Genomic DNA, 18,727 nt, shown 5'->3' with positions numbered 1-18,727 from the left:
TACTGTATTTGAAAGTAAACCAATACTATTTGACCCCAGGTGTGATTATAACAGCTATACAGCATGTATCTCAACGCCTCTCTCCTCCTGATGATCTGATAGCAGGAGACAGGCCTGATAACCAGTGGCTCCAGTATAACAGTAGCAGTCTGGTCCTCTCACTGCCTCTCTCCCTCTACCAGGTGATCTAAAGGAGCCGGCTGGTATGATAGCAGGAGACAGGCCTGATAACCAGTGGCTCCAGTATAACAGTAGCAGTCTGCCTCGTACCCAGCAGGACTGGGAGGGCTGTACGTTTGTAGAGAAGACCCACTGGGGATACTACAGCTGGCCACAGAAACTCATGATGTACTCTCCCTCTGAGGAGCAGCCCAAACAGGGACTGACCAGAGAGGAGATGACAGAGGTGAGGAGATGACATGGCACACACACACAATGACCACAGTCTAATTCGCTAACCTTGTCCTGAAGTGTACACTTGGACACTCCTCCCTGATTGATGTGAAATGACTGTATTAGTGTAGGGAATATGGTGGGAACTCCCTCCAGCCATGCACGCTTTCAATACAGTGCTTTTAAATGTATGAGCAGGAGTGAACAAGTGCACACTTCTGGCTGAAGGGTAGATAATCAGAATGCAGTCTCTCACTATTTGAAAACACTATATAACATCCTCTGCTGTAAAATGTGACATCTCCAGTCCACTGTAATAAGTTTCTTCTTCTCTCCTTCCAGCGAGAGCAGATCATCTACGACCACTTTTCAGACCCAGTGTTCATCAACCAGCTGATTGAATTCCTCTCTCTGGAGGACCGGAAGGGCAAGGACAAGTTCAGCCCCCGCAGGTTCTGCCTTTTCAAGGTGAGGGAGAGAGAGATCAGACCCTGAGATCAGACCCTCCCAATCTCAGAGGTATTTCCTGAACCTTCATGAATACCTTGTTCTCTATCCCGCCTCTTGTTCAAAACATCGGAGGACGTGAGTTCTCTCTTCATAGTCTATTCGCTTCCGTCTGACGTTTTGAAAAGGAGACTGCAAGGAACGAGGCTGCGAGGAACGAGGGAAAGATAAACCCAGGAGGGGGGTTTTGTAAGCCAAATATTTTTGCTTCCTTAGCTCTGTCTTATTGACACTCCTCTATCCCTCAGGGCCTGTTCCGTAACTTCAACGATGCCTTCCTGCCCGTGCTGAAACCACACATGGAGCGTCTGGTGGCCGACACACACGAGAGCAAACAGCGCTGTGTAGCAGAGATCACTTCTGGACTGATCAGAGGCAGCAAGCACTGGAGCTACGGCAAGGTAGGAACGAATACACACACTGGAGCTACGGCAAGGTAGGAACGAACGCGCACACACTGGAGCCAGGGCAAGGTAGGAACGAACACACACACACTGGAGCTACGGCAAGGTAGGAACGAACACACACACACTGGAGCTACGGCAAGGTAGGAACGAACGCACACACTGGAGCTACGGCAAGTTAGGAACGAACACACACACTAGAGCTTTGGCAAGGTAGGAACAAACACACACTAGAGCTTTGGCAAGGTAGGAACAAACACACACTAGAGCTTTGGCAAGGTAGGAACAAACACACACTAGAGCTTTGGCAAGGTAGGAACAAACACACACTGGAGCTACGGCAAGGTAGGAACGAACACACACACTATAGCTTTGGCAAGGTAGGAACAAACACAGACTGGAGCTACGGCAAGGTAGGAACGAACACACACACTAGAGCTTTGGCAAGGTAGGAACAAACACACACTGGAGCTACGGCAAGGTAGGAACAAACACACACACTAGAGCTTTGGCAAGGTAGGAACAAATACACACTAGAGCTTTGGCAAGGTAGGAACAAACACACATTGGAGCTACGGCAAGGTAGGAACGAACACACACTGGAGCTACGGCAAGGTAGGAACAAACACACATTGGAGCTACGGCAAGGTAGGAACGAACACACACTGGAGCTACGGTAAGGTAGGAACGAACAACACACACACACACACACACACACACACACACACACACTGGAGCTACGGTAAGGTAGGAACGAACACACACTGGAGCTACGGTAAGGTAGGAACGAACACACACACACAAACTGGAGCTACGGCAAGGTAGGAACGAACACACACTGGAACTATGGCCAGGTAGGGGAGAGATGCATACACCATGGTCAAATGCACGTGCACACATCAGACTCAAGCAGTACTTTACATTTCTCCACTTGCCAGGCAAATAAGAACGTGTTTGTATGTCTGACTTACCTGGATAAATAAAAGTTAAATATTTTTGTTCTTAAGTTCTTGACCTTTGACTCTGGACCTGTGTTCCCCTGCCAGGTTGAGAGTCTGTGGGAGCTGCTGTGTCCTCTGCTTCGTACAGCACTGAACAACATCACTGTAGAGACCTACGCTGACTGGGGCACCTGCATCGCCACCGCCTGTGTAAGCCTCGAGCCCTCATCTCATTCAGCAGTCCATTTCTTTCAGCTTCTTTCTCAATCAGTAGTTCCTCCATTCCCAAATGCATCCTCTCTCCTTGCTTCTTTCTCAAAACGCATTAGAGGAGAAGGCCAGAACGGGAAGGACCTTGGATCTTCTCTTCCAATGCATTTAAGGAGACGAGGAGTGAATGCAGGAATGAGGAAAGACTGTCCCATCTGACATGATTCTGTTTTCCTGCATTCACTTCTTTGACCTTTGTGGTTTTGTGTGACACAGGAGAGCAGAGACCCCAGGAAGCTCCACTGGCTGTTTGAGATGCTGATGGAATCTCCAGTCAACGGGGAGGGGGGATCCTTCGTAGACGCCTGGTGAGGAGAAACTTTACCAACGCTTGAACTGTCAGATAGACAGGCAGATCTCTGTACAGTCTTTCTCCTAGATTATGAACTGTCAGATAGACAGGCAGCTCTCTGTACAGTCTTTCTCCTAGATTATGAACTGTCAGATAGACAGGCAGATCTCTGTACAGTCTTTCTCCTAGATTATGAACTGTCAGTCTTTCTCCTAGATTATGAACTGTCAGATAGACAGGCAGATCTCTGTACAGGCAGATCTCTGTAGTCTTTCTCCTAGATTATGAACTGTCAGTCTTTCTCCTAGATTATGAACTGTCAGATAGACAGGCAGATCTCTGTACAGTCTTTCTCCTAGATTATGAACTGTCAGATAGACAGGCAGATCTCTGTACAGTCTTTCTCCTAGATAATGAACTGTCAGATAGACAGGCAGGTCTCTGTACAGTCTTTCTCCTAGATGATGTTCCATGCACACACAAAGGCTCCCAAAGCAACAATCATCTTGTCAATTGAAACCAATAAAACCAAACTCTTTTAGGTAGGGGGGGGGGCAAAAGAGCTAGGCAGTGTAGCACCCCACATGTACAATGGTAGGTAGGGGAAACACTTTCTTTTTGTGTTAGTGTGTATAACTCTCCTCTCTCCAGTCGTCTGTATGTGCTGCAGGGGGGCCTGGCTCAGCAGGAGTGGAGAGTCCCTGAGCTGCTCCACAGACTGCTGCAGTACCTAGAGCCCAAACTCACACAGGTCTACAAGAACGTCCGCGAGCGCATCGGCAGGTAGGACCTCTCTTACATCCATTGACCGAACACTGATGCAGTATTTTAAAAGTATGCTATCGATATACTTTTCAAATGGCATATTTCCACTAACACTTACCTCAGTGTTTTACCCAAAAGGCTGACTGTTTTCCACCTCCACGGCCTGGCCCCAGGTTCTCACTGGGAGCTAAGGCCCTGGCCTCTGGTACTTTTCATTTACTTAACAATGGTTGACTGTGAACATGGATGAATACCTTCCATGGTTAACAACTAGTCACAACGAACTGTCTTGATGATGCAGAGGTTGTTTATTCGGCTCTTCACAAGTCCTCAGTTACAGCCCTGTCTATATAGAAACACAGTTCCCAAAAAACAACACTAGAGCCCACATAGTCATAATCACTGGCAACACGCTGGTGGTGTAATGGAAACCGCCCAAAAGACGATGGTAAGGGACTACACACACCCACCATCGTGCTCTCTTATTGTTCTCCTCCCTCCCTCTCTGTCCCCCCCTCTCGCTCTCTGTCCCCCCTCTCGCTCTCTGTCCCCCTCTCGCTCTCTGTCCCCCTGCTCCCCCCCTCTCGGTCTCTGTGTCCCCCCTCTCGCTCTCTGTCCCCCCTCGCTCTCTGTGTCCCCCCTCACGCTCTCTGTGTCCCCCTCACGCTCTCTGTGTCCCCCCTCTCACTCTCTGTGTCCCCCCTCTCGCTCTCTGTGTCCCCCCTCTCGCCCTGTGTCCTCGCTCTCTGTGTCCCCCCTCTCGCTCTCTGTGTCCCCCCTCTCGCTCTCTGTGTCCCCCCTCGCTCTCTGTGTCCCCCCTCTCGCTCTCTGTGTCCCCCTCTCGCTCTCTGTGTCCCCCCTCTCTCTCTGTGTCCCCCCTCTCGCTCTCTGTCCCCCCCTCTCGCTCTCTGTCCCCCCCCTCTCGCTCTCTGTCCCCCTCTCTCGCTCTCTGTGTCCCCCTCTCTCGCTCTCTGTCCCCCCCCTCTCGCTCTCTGTCCCCCCTCTCTCGCTCTCTGTCCTCCGCCCTCTCGCTCTCTGTCCTCGCTCTCTGTCCCCCCCCTCTCGCTCTCTGTCCCCCCCTCTCGCTCTCTGTCCTCCGCCCTCTCGCTCTCTGTCCTCCGCCCTCTCGCTCTCTGTCCTCCGCCCTCTCGCTCTCTGTCCTCCGCCCTCTCGCTCTCTGTCCTCCGCCCTCTCGCTCTCTGTCCTCCGCCCTCTCGCTCTCTGTCCTCCGCCCTCTCGCTCTCTGTCCTCCGCCCTCTCGCTCTCTGTCCTCCGCCCTCTCGCTCTCTGTCCTCCGCCCTCTCGCTCTCTGTCCTCCGCCCTCTCGTTCGCTGTCCTCCCCCCTCTCTCTGCATCTCTTCTCCAGTGTCCTCACCTACATCTTCATGATAGACGTCAACCTGCCGTACACTCAGCCCACAGCCTCGCCTCGCATCAAGGAGTTCACAGAGCGGGTACTGCTGCGCCTCAAACCTCTGACGGAGGGGGACGAGGAGATCCAGAACCACGTGGTAGAGGAGAACGATGTGGGGGAGCAGGATGAGAGGACACAGGCCATCAAACTACTGAAGACAGGTACGACCCCTAACCCTAGCACAGGCCATCAAACTACTGAAGACAGGTACGAGCCCTAACCCTAGCACAGGCCATCAAACTACTGAAGACAGGTACGAGCCCTAACCTTAACACAGGCCATCAAACTACTGAAGACAGGTACGACCCCTAACCTTAACACACACCATCAAACTACTGAAGACTGGTAAGAGACCAGAGGATATTGATGATGATAATCCCAGTTGTAAAGCAAAAGAAAACAGTCTCCGTACATACAAGATCAATGCACATTTGTCATTTTAATGTGTCAACCTTTCGGTTACAATGACCTTTGTCACAGAGCATACAATGTAATAAAGGTTTTCTATTTGTTTCCAGTACTCAAGTGGCTGATGGCCAGTGCTGGACGCTCCTTCTCCACGGCTGTTCCAGAGCAGCTCCAGTTGCTGCCACTGCTGTTCAAGGTGGGTGGGTCAAGGAAGGAAGACACCTGGAGAGGAACCAGGCTCAAAGGGGGAGGCCTATCCCTAATCCCTCTTCACTCTCTTCCTGTTGTAGATCGCTCCGGTGGAAAATGATGACAGTTATGATGAGCTGAAGCGGGACGCTAAGACCTGTCTGTCTCTGATGTCCCAGGGACTGCTCTACACAGAGCAGATACCACTGGTCCTACTGGCCCTGCAAGAGGTAGGGACACGCATGCTATGCAGGTGGTAGGTCACCACACACACACTTGCACACAGTGTGGGAGGTGAGTCACTGGGCCATGCGCCTTTCATTTCTGACACACACACACTTTTCCCACATTTTGTTACATTACAGCCTTATTCTAAAATTGATTAAATAAATAAAAAATCCTCAGCAATCTACAATACCCCATAATGACAAAGCAAAAACAACAGGCCTCTACAATTTTGTCGGAGCTCTATGGACGTTTCCTTTGACCTCAATTTCAAGTCTCATAGCAAAGGGTCTAAATACTTATGTAAATAAGGTCAAGTTTATTTTTAATACATTTGAAATAATGTTTGAACTTGTTTTCACTTTGTCATTATGGGGTGTTGTGTGTAGATTGATCGTTTTTAATTTAATCAATTTTAGAATAAGGCTGTAACAAAATGTGGGGAAAGACAAGGGGTCTGAATGCTACCTGACGGCACTGTAATTAAACCAGTAGGCCTATAGGCTGTACCTACGCTGCGTTGTATGCCTCCTGAGTAAATCTGAGGAGGAAAAAACAGTGGAGGCTATTCCATTCAAACAACTAGACCCTATGCACACATTGTAATCAAATTCCAAATCTTACTTGGTGCATTTCAAACTTATTTTGTGAGGTGCAGTCAGGAACAAGTTCTGTAGGATGGCGAGAGGTGTGGTCGATAAATCAGCTTTGGAGAATTGTTTATATCTCCAGTTTGGGAACATTTTGGCTTTCTAATATCTCCAGTTTGGGAACATTTTGGCTTTCTAATATCTCCAGTTTGGGAACATTTTGGCTTTCTAATATCTCCAGTTTGGGAACATTTTGGCTTTCTAATAGAAGCAAAAATGTATTGAAGTTTGTAGGATATCAACTAAATGTATTTATTAGACCATTTCATTAATTTGTCCAAGATAAAAAGACATGCTTCAGTGATTCAAATTTTCCTTCAACTTTCTGAGGCGGCAACAGTGCGTGAAATCCCCCGTCTGTGTGCGCATCTGCTACTTTGTAGCCGTTAGCGATTATGCTAATGACTACGGTCTTCTGGTAGATGGAAAGGCTCTTCCAAAAACCTACAAAGTAGTCGATGCTGACCTGGCAGAATGATACCAGGATTATTTACATCACTTCAGTGGTGATTTGTTCAGCAAACTGCAATCACGTGTGCTACAGAAACAACGCTAACCAAGCAAGGCTCTTGCTGGTGTGCAACTACATTGCTTTATTTAACTAGGCAAGTCAGTTAAGAACAATGACAGCCTACCAAAAGGCAAAATGCCTCCTGCGGGGACGGGGGCTGCGATTTAAATATGAATATAAATATAGGACAAAACAGACATCCCGACGAGAGACAACGCAAAACTACCTGAAGAGAAACCTGAGACAACAACAACACAGCATGGTAGAAACACATGACAACAACAACAAACATTATTGGGCACAGACAACAGCACAAAGGGCAAGAAGGTAGAGACAACAATACATCACGTGAAGCAGCCACAACTGTCAGTAAGAGTTTTCAGTTAATTTCAAGGGTATCTAAACCTAAAAATTAATATTTATTTTCAGCAGACCACAAACTGGTCTCCTGATGGGGTTAAAACATTGTTGTGGGCTTAGAACCTCCAATTGTCTCCTGATGGGGTTAAAACATTGTTGTTGGCTTAGAACCTCCAATTGTCTCCTGATGGGGTTAAAACATTGTTGTTGGCTTAGAACCTCCAATTGTCTCCTGATGGGGTTAAAACATTGTTGTGGGCTTAGAACCTCCAATTGTCTCCTGATGGGGTTAAAACATTGTTAAAAACATTGTTGTTGGCTTAGAACCTCCAATTGTCTCCTGATGGGGTTAAAACATTGTTGTTGGCTGAGAACCTCCAATTGTCTCCTGATGGGGTTAAAACATTGTTGTTGGCTTAGAACCTCGAAGTGTCTCCTGATGGGGTTAAAACATTGTTGTTAGCTTAGAACCTCCAATTGTGTTGTTTTTCTATTAAACAAAATGAAAATCTGAAACGTGGAATAACTGAATTAGGGGGTAAATTGAACATGTTATAGGGCCCTACATTCTATGCCTCATCTATTCCTTTCTTAGTTTTGCATGTTTTACCCCCAAAAATGTAACCTGCTGTACCGACACTGAACTGTGACCTTAAAACGTCAGATGCGTCCTAAACCGGGGGTTTGGTGAACCTTTACACCCATAGTTGTTGTTTTGTAATTAACATTGTATGTTATCTTCCAGATAGCGGGCAGCAGTTCGTGGCATGCTCGCTACACGGTGCTGACGTACCTACAGATCATGGTCTTCTACAACCTGTTCACCTTCCTGAGCGACCAGGGAGCCGTCAACGACGTCAGAGCACTGGTCATACGCCTGCTGGAGGACGAGCAGCTAGAGGTAATGAACAGGCACAGACACACACACAGACGTATACTGTAGACACACGCAGACACAGACGTATACTGTACACACACAGACACAGACGTATACTGTACACACACAGACACAGACGTATACTGTACACACACAGACACAGACGTATACTGTACACACACACACACAGACGTATACTGTAGACACACACACACACACAGACGTATACTGTAGACACATAGACGTATACTGTAGACACACACACACACACACACACAGACGTATACTGTAGACACACACACACACACACACACACACACACACACACACACACACACACACACACACACACACACACACACACACACACACACACACACACACACACACACACACACACACACACACACACACACACACACACACACACAGACGTATACTGTAGACACACACACACAGACGTATACTGTAGACACACACACACACAGACGTATACTGTAGACACACACACACAGACGTATACTGTAGACACACACACACACACACACACACACACAGACGTATACTGTAGACACACACACACACACACACACACACACACACACACACACACACACACACACACACACACACACACACACACACACACACACACACACACACACACACACACACACACACACACACACAGACGTATACTGTAGACACACACACACACACACACACACACACACACACACAGACACACACACACACACACACACACACACACACACACACACACACACACACACACACACACACACACACACACACACACACACACACACACACACACACACACACACACACACACACACACACACACACACAGACGTATACTGTACACACACACACAGACGTATACTGTACACACACACACACAGACGTATACTGTACACACACACACACAGACGTATACTGTACACACACACAGACGTATACTGTAGACACACACACACACACAGACGTATACTGTAGACACACACACACACACAGACGTATACTGTAGACACACAGGAAATTGATGTAGAAAAGGAGTTGAACAGGCATGAGTGGATGATCATTATACGGAACAAAGACATGGATATGTAGACTGATTAATGCCAGATAACATCAAGGCTGAAAGAGTGGGGACAGAGCAGTGTGGGGAGGTAGGCCTATTGGTTACAGATCACATTGTGTAACTGCTGAGCAATCTGTCACAGAGTGTGGGGGGGTTCTCACAGGCCCTTTCCTCCCTGTTTTACACTTCTATGTATGTAGGGATTAGGCACTCTTCCTCCCTCTGTCTACCTCCTCTTTCTCCCCCTCTGGTCCCTCTCTCACTTGTTGCTATGGAAACCACTGGCTGCAGGAGTATTCTGTTGCTATGTGGAGGATATTAAGGGGGAGGGTGTGAACAGATGGATTTAGCCATTTCTGTCTTTCTATCCAACGGTCCTCTAGGTAGGGCTGTGACGATTATGGAATTTTACATTTTACATTACACATTTAAGTCATTTAGCAGACGCTCTTATCCAGAGCGACTTACAAATTGGTGCATTCACCTTATGACATCCAGTGGGACAGTCACTTAACAATAGTGCATCTAAAACTTAAGGGGGGTGAGAGGGATTACTTATCCTATCCTAGGTATTCCTTAAAGAGGTGGGGTTTCAGGTGTCTCCGGAAGGTGGTGATTGACTCCGCTGTCCTGGCGTCGTGAGGGAGTTTGTTCCACCATTGGGGGGCCAGGGCAGCGAACAGTTTTGACTGGGCTGAGCGGGAGCTGTACTTCCTCAGTGGTAGGGAGGCGAGCAGGCCAGAGGTAGATGAACGCAGTGCCCTTGTTTGGGTGTAGGGCCTGATCAGAGCCTGGAGGTACTGAGGTGCCGTTCCCCTCACAGCTCCGTAGGCAAGCACCATGGTCTTGTAGTGGATGCGAGCTTCAACTGGAAGCCAGTGGAGAGAACGGAGGAGCGGGGTGACGTGAGAGAACTTGGGAAGGTTGAACACCAGACAGGCTGCGGCGTTCTGGATGAGTTGAAGGGGTTTAATGGCACAGGCAGGGAGCCCAGCCAACAGCGAGTTGCAGTAATCCAGACGGGAGATGACAAGTGCCTGGATTAGGACCTGCGCCGCTTCCTGTGTGAGGCAGGGTCGTACTCTGCGGATGTTGTAGAGCATGAACCTACAGGATCACGCCAAGGTTCTTGGCGCTCTGGGAGGAGGACACAATGGAGTTGTCAACCGTGATGGCAAGATCATGGAACGGGCAGTCCTTCCCCGGGAGGAAGAGCAGCTCCGTCTTGCCGAGGTTCAGCTTGAGGTGGTGATCCGTCATCCACACTGATATGTCGGCCAGACATGCAGAGATGCGATTCGCCACCTGGTCATCAGAAGGGGGAAAGGAGAAGATTAGTTGTGTGTCGTCTGCATAGCAATGATAAGAGAGACCATGTGAGGTTATGACAGAGCCAAGTGACTTGGTGTATAGCGAGAATAGGAGAGGGCCAAGAACAGAGCCCTGGGGGACACCAGTGGTGAGAGCGCGTGGTGAGGAGACAGATTCTCGCCACGCCACCTGGTAGGAGCGACCTGTCAGGTAGGACGCAATCCAAGCGTGGGCCGCGCCGGAGATGCCCAACTCGGAGAGGGTGGAGAGGAGGATCTGATGGTTCACAGTATCGAAGGCAGCCGATAGATCTAGAAGGATGAGAGCAGAGGAGAGAGAGTTAGCTTTAGCAGTGCGGAGCGCCTCCGTGATACAGAGGAGAGCAGTCTCAGTTGAATGACTAGTCTTGAAACCTGACTGATTTGGATGAAGAAGGTCATTCAGAGAGAGATAGTGGGAGAGCTGGCCAAGGACGGCACGTTCAAGAGTTTTGGAGAGAAAAGAAAGAAGGGATACTGGTCTGTAATTGTTGACATCGGAGGGATCGAGTGTAGGTTTTTTCAGAAGGGGTGCAACTCTCGCTCTCTTGAAGACGGAAGGGATGTAGCCAGCGGTCAGGGATGAGTTGATGAGCGAGGTGAGGTAAGGGAGAAGGTCTCCGGAAATGGTCTGGAGAAGAGAGGAGGGGATAGGATCGAGCGGGCAGGTTGTTGGGCGGCCGGCCGTCACAAGACGCGAGATTTCATCTGGAGAGAGAGGGGAGAAAGAGGTCAGAGCACAGGGTAGGGCAGTGTGAGCAGAACCAGCGGTGTCGTTTGATTTAGCAAACGAAGATCGGATGTCGTCGACCTTCTTTTCAAAATGGTTGACGAAGTCATCTGCAGAGAGGGAGGAGGGGGGAGGGGGAGGAGGATTCAGGAGGGAGGAGAAGGTGGCAAAGAGCTTCCTAGGGTTAGAGGCAGATGCTTGGAATTTAGCGTGGTAGAAAGTGGCTTTAGCAGCAGAGACAGAGGAGGAAAATGTAGAGAGGAGGGAGTGAAAGGATGCCAGGTCCGCAGGGAGGCGAGTTTTCCTCCATTTCCGCTCGGCTGCCCGGAGCCCTGTTCTGTGAGCTCGCAATGAGTCATCGAGCCACGGAGCGGGAGGGGAGGACCGAGCCGGCCTGGAGGATAGGGGACATAGAGAGTCAAGGGATGCAGAGAGGGAGGAGAGGAGGGTTGAGGAGGCAGAATCAGGAGATAGGTGGGAGAAGGTTTGAGCGGAGGGAAGAGATGATAGGATGGAAGAGGAGAGAGTAGCGGGGAGAGAGAGCGAAGGTTGGGACGGCGCGATACCATCCGAGTAGGGGCAGTGTGGGAGGTGTTGGATGAGAGCGAGAGGGAAAAGGATACAAGGCAGTGGTCGGAGACTTGGAGGGGAGTTGCAATGAGGTTAGTGGAAGAACAGCATCTAGTAAAGATGAGGTCGAGCGTATTGCCTGCCTTGTGAGTAGGGGGAAGGTGAGAGGGTGAGGTCAAAAGAGGAGAGGAGTGGAAAGAAGGAGGCAGAGAGGAAAGAGTCAAAGGTAGACGTGGGGAGGTTAAAGTCGCCCAGAACTGTGAGAGGTGAGCCGTCCTCAGGAAAGGAGCTTATCAAGGCATCAAGCTCATTGATGAACTCTCCGAGGGAACCTGGAGGGCGATAAATGATAAGGATGTTAAGCTTGAAAGGGCTAGTAACTGTGACAGCATGGAATTCAAAGGAGGCGATAGACAGATGGGTAAGGGGAGAAAGAGAGAATGACCACTTGGGAGAGATGAGGATCCCGGTGCCACCACCCCGCTGACCAGACGCTCTCGGGGTGTGCGAGAACACGTGGGCGGACGAAGAGAGAGCAGTAGGAGTAGCAGTGTTGTCTGTGGTGATCCATGTTTCCGTCAGTGCCAAGAAGTCGAGGGACTGGAGGGAGGCATAGGCTGAGATGAACTCTGCCTTGTTGACCGCAGATCGGCAGTTCCAGAGGCTACCGGAGACCTGGAACTCCACGTGGGTCGTGCGCGCTGGGACCACCAGAGTAGGGTGGCCGCGGCCACGCGGTGAGGAGCGTTTGTATGGTCTGTGCAGAGAGGAGAGAACAGGGATAAACAGACACATAGTTGACAGGCTACAGAAGAGGTTACGCTAATGCAAAGGAGATTGGAATGACAAGTGGACTACACGTCTCGAATGTTCAGAAAGTTAAGCTACGTAGCAAGAATCTTATTGACTAAAATGATTAAAATGATACAGTACTGCTGAAGTAGGCCAGCTGGCAGTGGGTGCGTTGTTGACACTACACTAATCAAGTCGTTCCGTTGAGTGTAATAGTTTCTGCAGTGTTGCTATTCGGGGGCTAGCTGGCTAGCTAGCAGTGTTGTTTACGTTACGTTGCGTTAAAAGAACGACAATAGCTGGCTAGCGAACCTAGAAAATCGCTCTAGACTACACAATTATCTTTGATACAAAGACGGCTATGTAGCTAGCTAAGTAGCTAGCTACGATCAAACAAATCAAACTGTTGTACTGTAATGAAATGAAGTGAAAATGTGATACTACCTGTGAATGCGATTTTAGGTAACGATTCATTGTCATCTCCTCACGACCGTGTCGTTCTGCTCGTAAAATGATGTACAACTTTACCCATTTGAAGTCAAAATGGGAGAACTGCAATTGGGTAAACAATATCTATTTGAAGTTGCATCCAGCCTTCTCCTAAAATGAGTGTATTAAGAGGATTATGACAACAACAAAATGAGTTCACGGTTATTGTCCATAATTCTACCAGCCTTACTCTGGAGCCTAATATATTGACTTCCCTTGGCTGCTTGACACCTCTCGGCGACATAAATTGGTTCATTCAATCAGTGACAGGATTGGGTTTAATACGGTTGTGTAAACGTTGGACTGTGTGTCTGTTTAATAACATATACTGATCAGGAGCTGCGAAGTCACATGTATACAACTTATTCAGTCCAACGACACTAAAGACCTGATGCTGGTTGCAGCAGTAGATTCCTAGATTCTTCTTCCCCAGCCCACAGTACAGTACACAGTCTCTAACCTCTTCCCCAGCCCACAGTACAGTACACAGCCTCTAACCTCTTCCCCAGCCCACAGTACAGTACACAGCCTCTAACCTCTTCCCCATCCCACAGTACAGTACACAGCCTCTAACCTCTTCCCCAGCCCACAGTACAGTACACAGCCTCTAACCTCTTCCCCAGCCCACAGTACAGTACACAGCCTCTAACCTCTTCCCCATCCCACCGTACAGTACACAGCCTCTAACCTCTTCCCCAGCCCACCGTACAGTACACAGCCTCTAACCTCTTCGCCAGCCCACCGTACAGTACACAGCCTCTAACCTCTTCCCCAGCCCACCGTACAGTACACAGCCTCTAACCTCTTCCCCATCCCACCGTACAGTACACAGCCTCTAACCTCTTCGCCAGCCCACCGTACAGTACACAGCCTCTAACCTCTTCCCCATCCCACCGTACAGTACACAGCCTCTAACCTCTTCGCCAGCCCACCATACAGTACACAGCGTCTAACCTCTTCCCCATCCCACCGTACAGTACACAGCCTCTAACCTCTTCGCCAGCCCACGGTACAGTACACAGCCTCTAACCTCTTCCCCAGCCCACCGTACAGTACACAGCCTCTGACCTCTTCTTCCCCAGCCCAGCCCACTGTACAGTACACAGCCTCTGACCTCTTCTTCCCCAGCCCAGCCCACCGTACAGTACACAGCCTCTGACCTCTTCTTCCCCAGCCCACGTACAGTACACAGCCTCTAACCTCCTCTGTCCCACCGTACAGTACACAGCCTCTGACCTCTTCTTCCCCAGCCCACCGTACAGTACACAGCCTCTGACCTCCTCTTCCCCAGCCCAGCCCACCGTACAGTACACAGTCTCTGACCTCCTCTTCCCCAGCCCACCGTACAGTACACAGCCTCTGACCTCCTCTTCCCCAGCCCAGCCCACCGTACAGTACACAGTCTCTGACCTCCTCTTCCCCAGCCCACCGTACAGTACACAGCCTCTGACCTCTTCCCCAGCCCAGCCCACCGTACAGTACACAGCCTCTGACCTCCTCTTCCCCAGCCCACCGTACAGTACACAGCCTCTGACCTCCTCTTCCCCAGCCCACCGTACAGTACACAGCCTCTGACCCCCTCTTCCCCAGCCCACCGTACAGTACACAGCCTCTGACCTCCTCTTCCCCAGCCCACCGTACAGTACACAGCCTCTGACCTCTTCCCCAGCCCACCGTACAGTACAGTCTCTGACCTCCTCTTCCCCAGCCCACCGTACAGTACACAGCCTCTGACCTCTTCCCCAGCCCACCGTACAGTACAGTCTCTGACCTCCTCTTCCCCAGCCCACCGTACAGTACACAGCCTCTGACCTCCTCTGTCCCACCGTACAGTACACAGTCTCTGACCTCCCCTTCCCCAGCCCAGCCCACCATACAGTACACAGCCTCTGACCTCTTCCCCAGCCTAGCTACAAAACAGTCCTGAGCCTTTGTGTGCTCAATGGTGAGACTGAATCACTCAATGAACTCCAGCCTCCCTGTTCTGTTTTCTCCTCTTTTCTCTCTCTAGCTCCATCTAAATTAGTCCTGTGATTCCTCGCTTGCCATCTCCTTGCCAACAGTGTTGTTCAACTGTACAGAGCTGGGTGGCGCAGTCTGTACTGACTACCTCGGCTCAACTAAGAAGCTCTATCCAAATTCTCCTCCTCGCCGCGCCTCAAAATGCATTGGAGAAGGTGACCTTGGACCTTATGGGGAGTGACCTTGGACCTTCTCCAATGCATTTTGAGGCGGCAGCGAGGAGGAGAATTTGGATAGAGTTTCTTAGTTGAGCCGAGGTAGTCAGTACAGACACTTAGGTTGGAGTCATTAAAACTCGTTTTTCAACCACTCCACAAATTTCTTGTTAACAAACTATAGTTTTGGCAAGTAGGTTGTTAGGACATCTACTTCTACATGACATTAGTCATTTTTCCAACAATTGTTTACAGACAGATTATTTCACTTATAATTCACTGTGTCACAATTCCAGTGGGTCAGACGTTTACATACACTAAGTTGACTGTGCCTTTAAACAGCTTGGAAAATTCCAGAAAATGATGCCATGGCTTTAGAAGCTTCTGTTAGGCTAATTGACATGTGAGTCAATTGGAGGTGTACCTGTGGACCTATTTCAAGGCCTACCTTCAAACTCAGTGCCTCTTTGCTTGAAAAATCAAAAGAAATCAGCCAAGACCTCTGAATTGTTTTGTTGTTGACATCCACAAGTCTGGTTCATCCTTGGGAGCGATTTCCAAATGCCTGAAGGTACCATGTTCAGCTGTACAAATAATTGTATGCAAGTATATGGGACCACGCAGCCGTCATACCGCACAGGAACGAGACATGTTCTGTCTCCTAGAGATGAACGTACTTTGGTGCGAAAAGTGCTAATCAATCCCAGAACAACAGCAAATAACCTTGTGAAGATGCTGGAAGAAACAGGTACAAAAGTATCTATATCCACAGTAAAATGAGTCCTATATCGACATAACCTGAAAGGCCGCTCAGCAAGGAAGAAGCCACTGCTCCAAAACTGCCATTAAAAAGCCAGACTATGGTTTGCAACTGCACATGGGGACAAAGATCATACTTTTTGGAGAAATATCCTCTGGTCTGATGAAACAAAAATAGAACTGTTTGGCCATAATGACCATCGTTATGTTTGGAAGAAAAAGGGGTTGGCTTGCAAGCCAAAGAACACCATCCCAACCGTGAAGCACGGGGGTGGCAGCATCATGTTGTGGGGGTGCTTTGCTGCAAGAGGGATTGGTGCACTTCACAAAATAGATAGCTTCATGAGGATGGAAGCAACATCTCAAGACATCAGTCAGGAAGTTAAAGATTGGTCGCAAATGGGTCTTCCAAATGGACAATGACCCCAAGCATACTTCCAAAGTTGTGGCAAAATGGCTTAAGGACAACAAAGTCAAGGTATTGGAGTGGCCATAACAAAGCCCTGACCTTAATCCTATAGAAAATGTGTGTGCAGAAGAACTGAGGTGTATGCGAGCAAGGAGGCCTACAAACCTGACTCAGTTACACCAGCTCTGTCAGGAGGAATGGGCCAAAATTCACCCAACTTATTGTGGGAAGCTTGTGGAAGGCTACCCGAAACGTTTGACCCAAGTTAAACAATTTAAAGGCAATGCTACCAAATACTAATTGAGTGAATGTAAACTTCTGAACCACAGGGAATGTGATGAAATAAATAAAAGCTGAAATAAATCATTCTCTCTACTATTACTCTGACATTTCACTTTCTTAAAATAAAGTGGTGATCCTGACTGACCTAAGACGGAATTTTTACTAGGATTAAATGTCAGGAATTGTGAAAAACAGAGTTTAAATGTATTTGGCTAAGGTGTATGTAAACTTCTGACTTCAACTGTATATGGACACACACACTGTCTGTCAAATTGTGTAAATAATGAACTCTTTCCCCCTTTCCTTCTCTACCTCTGTTCTCCCTCTGTCCCCCAGGTGAGGGAGATGGCTGCCACCACACTGAGCGGTTTCCTTCAGTGTAACTTCCTGTCCATAGAGGGCCCCATGCAGAGCCACTTCGAGGCCCTCTGCAAGACCCGCCTGCCCAAGAAGCGGAAGAGGGAGCTGGGCTCCGTGGTGGACACCATCCCCTCCGGAGGTAGCTACTAACACAACTTTCCAATGCTTTACTTAGAACGCATACTGTTCCTGGTAGTGCTACAAGCATACTGGCTCAGTTCAATATCTACACTAGAATGGCCAATGCAAAGCTTCATTCTAAGTGCTATTGCTAGTGTGGATATTGGAACAACCACTGTCTACATCAGCGTTTCCCAAACCCGGGTCCTCGGGACCCCAGGAGGTACATTTCTTTGATTTGAACTTAACACTACACATCTGATTCAAAGCTTGATGAATAGTTGATTATTTGAATCAGCTGTGTAGTGCTGGGGGGAAAGCCAGAAAGTGCACCTCTTGTGATCCTGAGGACCGGGTTTGGGAAACCCTGGTCAACATGCAACGGCCCATTGCCTTACCTGGAACACAGTTGCCATGATTGTGTTAGATGGTCTTCTAGATTGTAGTTTTCTTGACCTTACTAAACCTGTTATACCTCAGCTTTTCAATGGTCCTTCATAGTCTTTTCCTCCCTGTGTGTGTAGATCTGGTGCGGCGTCATGCTGGAGTGTTAGGTCTGAGTGCCTGTATCCTGTCCAGCCCCTACGATGTTCCCACCTGGATGCCCCAACTACTGATGGACCTCAGTGCCCACCTCAATGACACACAGCCCATTGAGGTGAGGAGGACTAACACACACAAACACACACACCTCAATGACACACAGCCCATTGAGGTGAGGAGGACAAACACACACAAACACACACACCTCAATGACACACAGCCCATTGAGGTGAGGAGGACTAACACACACAAACACACACACCTCAATGACACACAGCCCATTGAGGTGAGGAGGACTAACACACACAAACACACACACCTCAATGACACACAGCCCATTGAGGTGAGGAGGACTAACACACACAAACACACACACCTCAATGACACACAGCCCATTGAGGTGAGGAGGACTAACACACACACAGACACAGACACAGAGAGAGAGAGAGAAAGAAGCAACACACACACAAACTGCTCTCTCACACAAACACACACACCTCCTATAGAGATGAGGGGTACCCCAAACATACGTCTCTCTCTCCCCATTCCCGGGCATCTTGTTTCTGAATGCGTCTTGTGTCTACTCCTGCAGATGACGGTGAAGAAGACCTTGTCTAACTTTAGACGGACTCATCATGACAACTGGCAGGAGCATAAACAGCAGTTCACTGACGACCAGCTGCTGGTTCTGACCGACCTGCTGGTCTCTCCCTGCTATTACGCCTAGATACCTGGTACACACACAGCAGCTGACAGTAACACCCACACACCTGCTGGTCTCTCCCTGATACTAAACCTAGATACCCGGTACACACACAGCAGCTAACAGTAACACC

At 49.0% G+C, this 18,727-nt stretch overlaps 1 protein-coding gene across 2 annotated transcripts in view; it reads left to right on the top strand.

Annotated features, from left to right (window-relative positions):
- LOC124040320 (proteasome activator complex subunit 4B-like) overlaps window positions 1–18,727 on the top strand; it is a 75,631-nt gene that overhangs the window by 54,317 nt on the left and 2,587 nt on the right. For both annotated transcript variants that reach the window (XM_046357416.1, XM_046357415.1), the window contains 13 exons: window positions 183–406; window positions 736–861; window positions 1,149–1,301; window positions 2,351–2,455; window positions 2,732–2,823; window positions 3,459–3,590; window positions 4,939–5,147; window positions 5,505–5,590; window positions 5,685–5,813; window positions 8,075–8,230; window positions 17,205–17,367; window positions 17,873–18,006; window positions 18,484–18,625. In XM_046357416.1, the coding sequence (XP_046213372.1) occupies window positions 183–406; window positions 736–861; window positions 1,149–1,301; window positions 2,351–2,455; window positions 2,732–2,823; window positions 3,459–3,590; window positions 4,939–5,147; window positions 5,505–5,590; window positions 5,685–5,813; window positions 8,075–8,230; window positions 17,205–17,367; window positions 17,873–18,006; window positions 18,484–18,618 (1,844 nt within the window). In that variant the 3' untranslated portion in view covers window positions 18,619–18,625. The remainder of the gene's footprint in view (window positions 1–182; window positions 407–735; window positions 862–1,148; window positions 1,302–2,350; window positions 2,456–2,731; window positions 2,824–3,458; window positions 3,591–4,938; window positions 5,148–5,504; window positions 5,591–5,684; window positions 5,814–8,074; window positions 8,231–17,204; window positions 17,368–17,872; window positions 18,007–18,483; window positions 18,626–18,727) is intronic.

This window comes from Oncorhynchus gorbuscha, linkage group LG07 (genome assembly GCF_021184085.1).
Source record: "Oncorhynchus gorbuscha isolate QuinsamMale2020 ecotype Even-year linkage group LG07, OgorEven_v1.0, whole genome shotgun sequence".
In the NCBI taxonomy this organism is placed as follows: Eukaryota; Metazoa; Chordata; class Actinopteri; order Salmoniformes; family Salmonidae; genus Oncorhynchus; species Oncorhynchus gorbuscha.
This window is presented reverse-complemented; position numbering and strand designations above follow the sequence as displayed.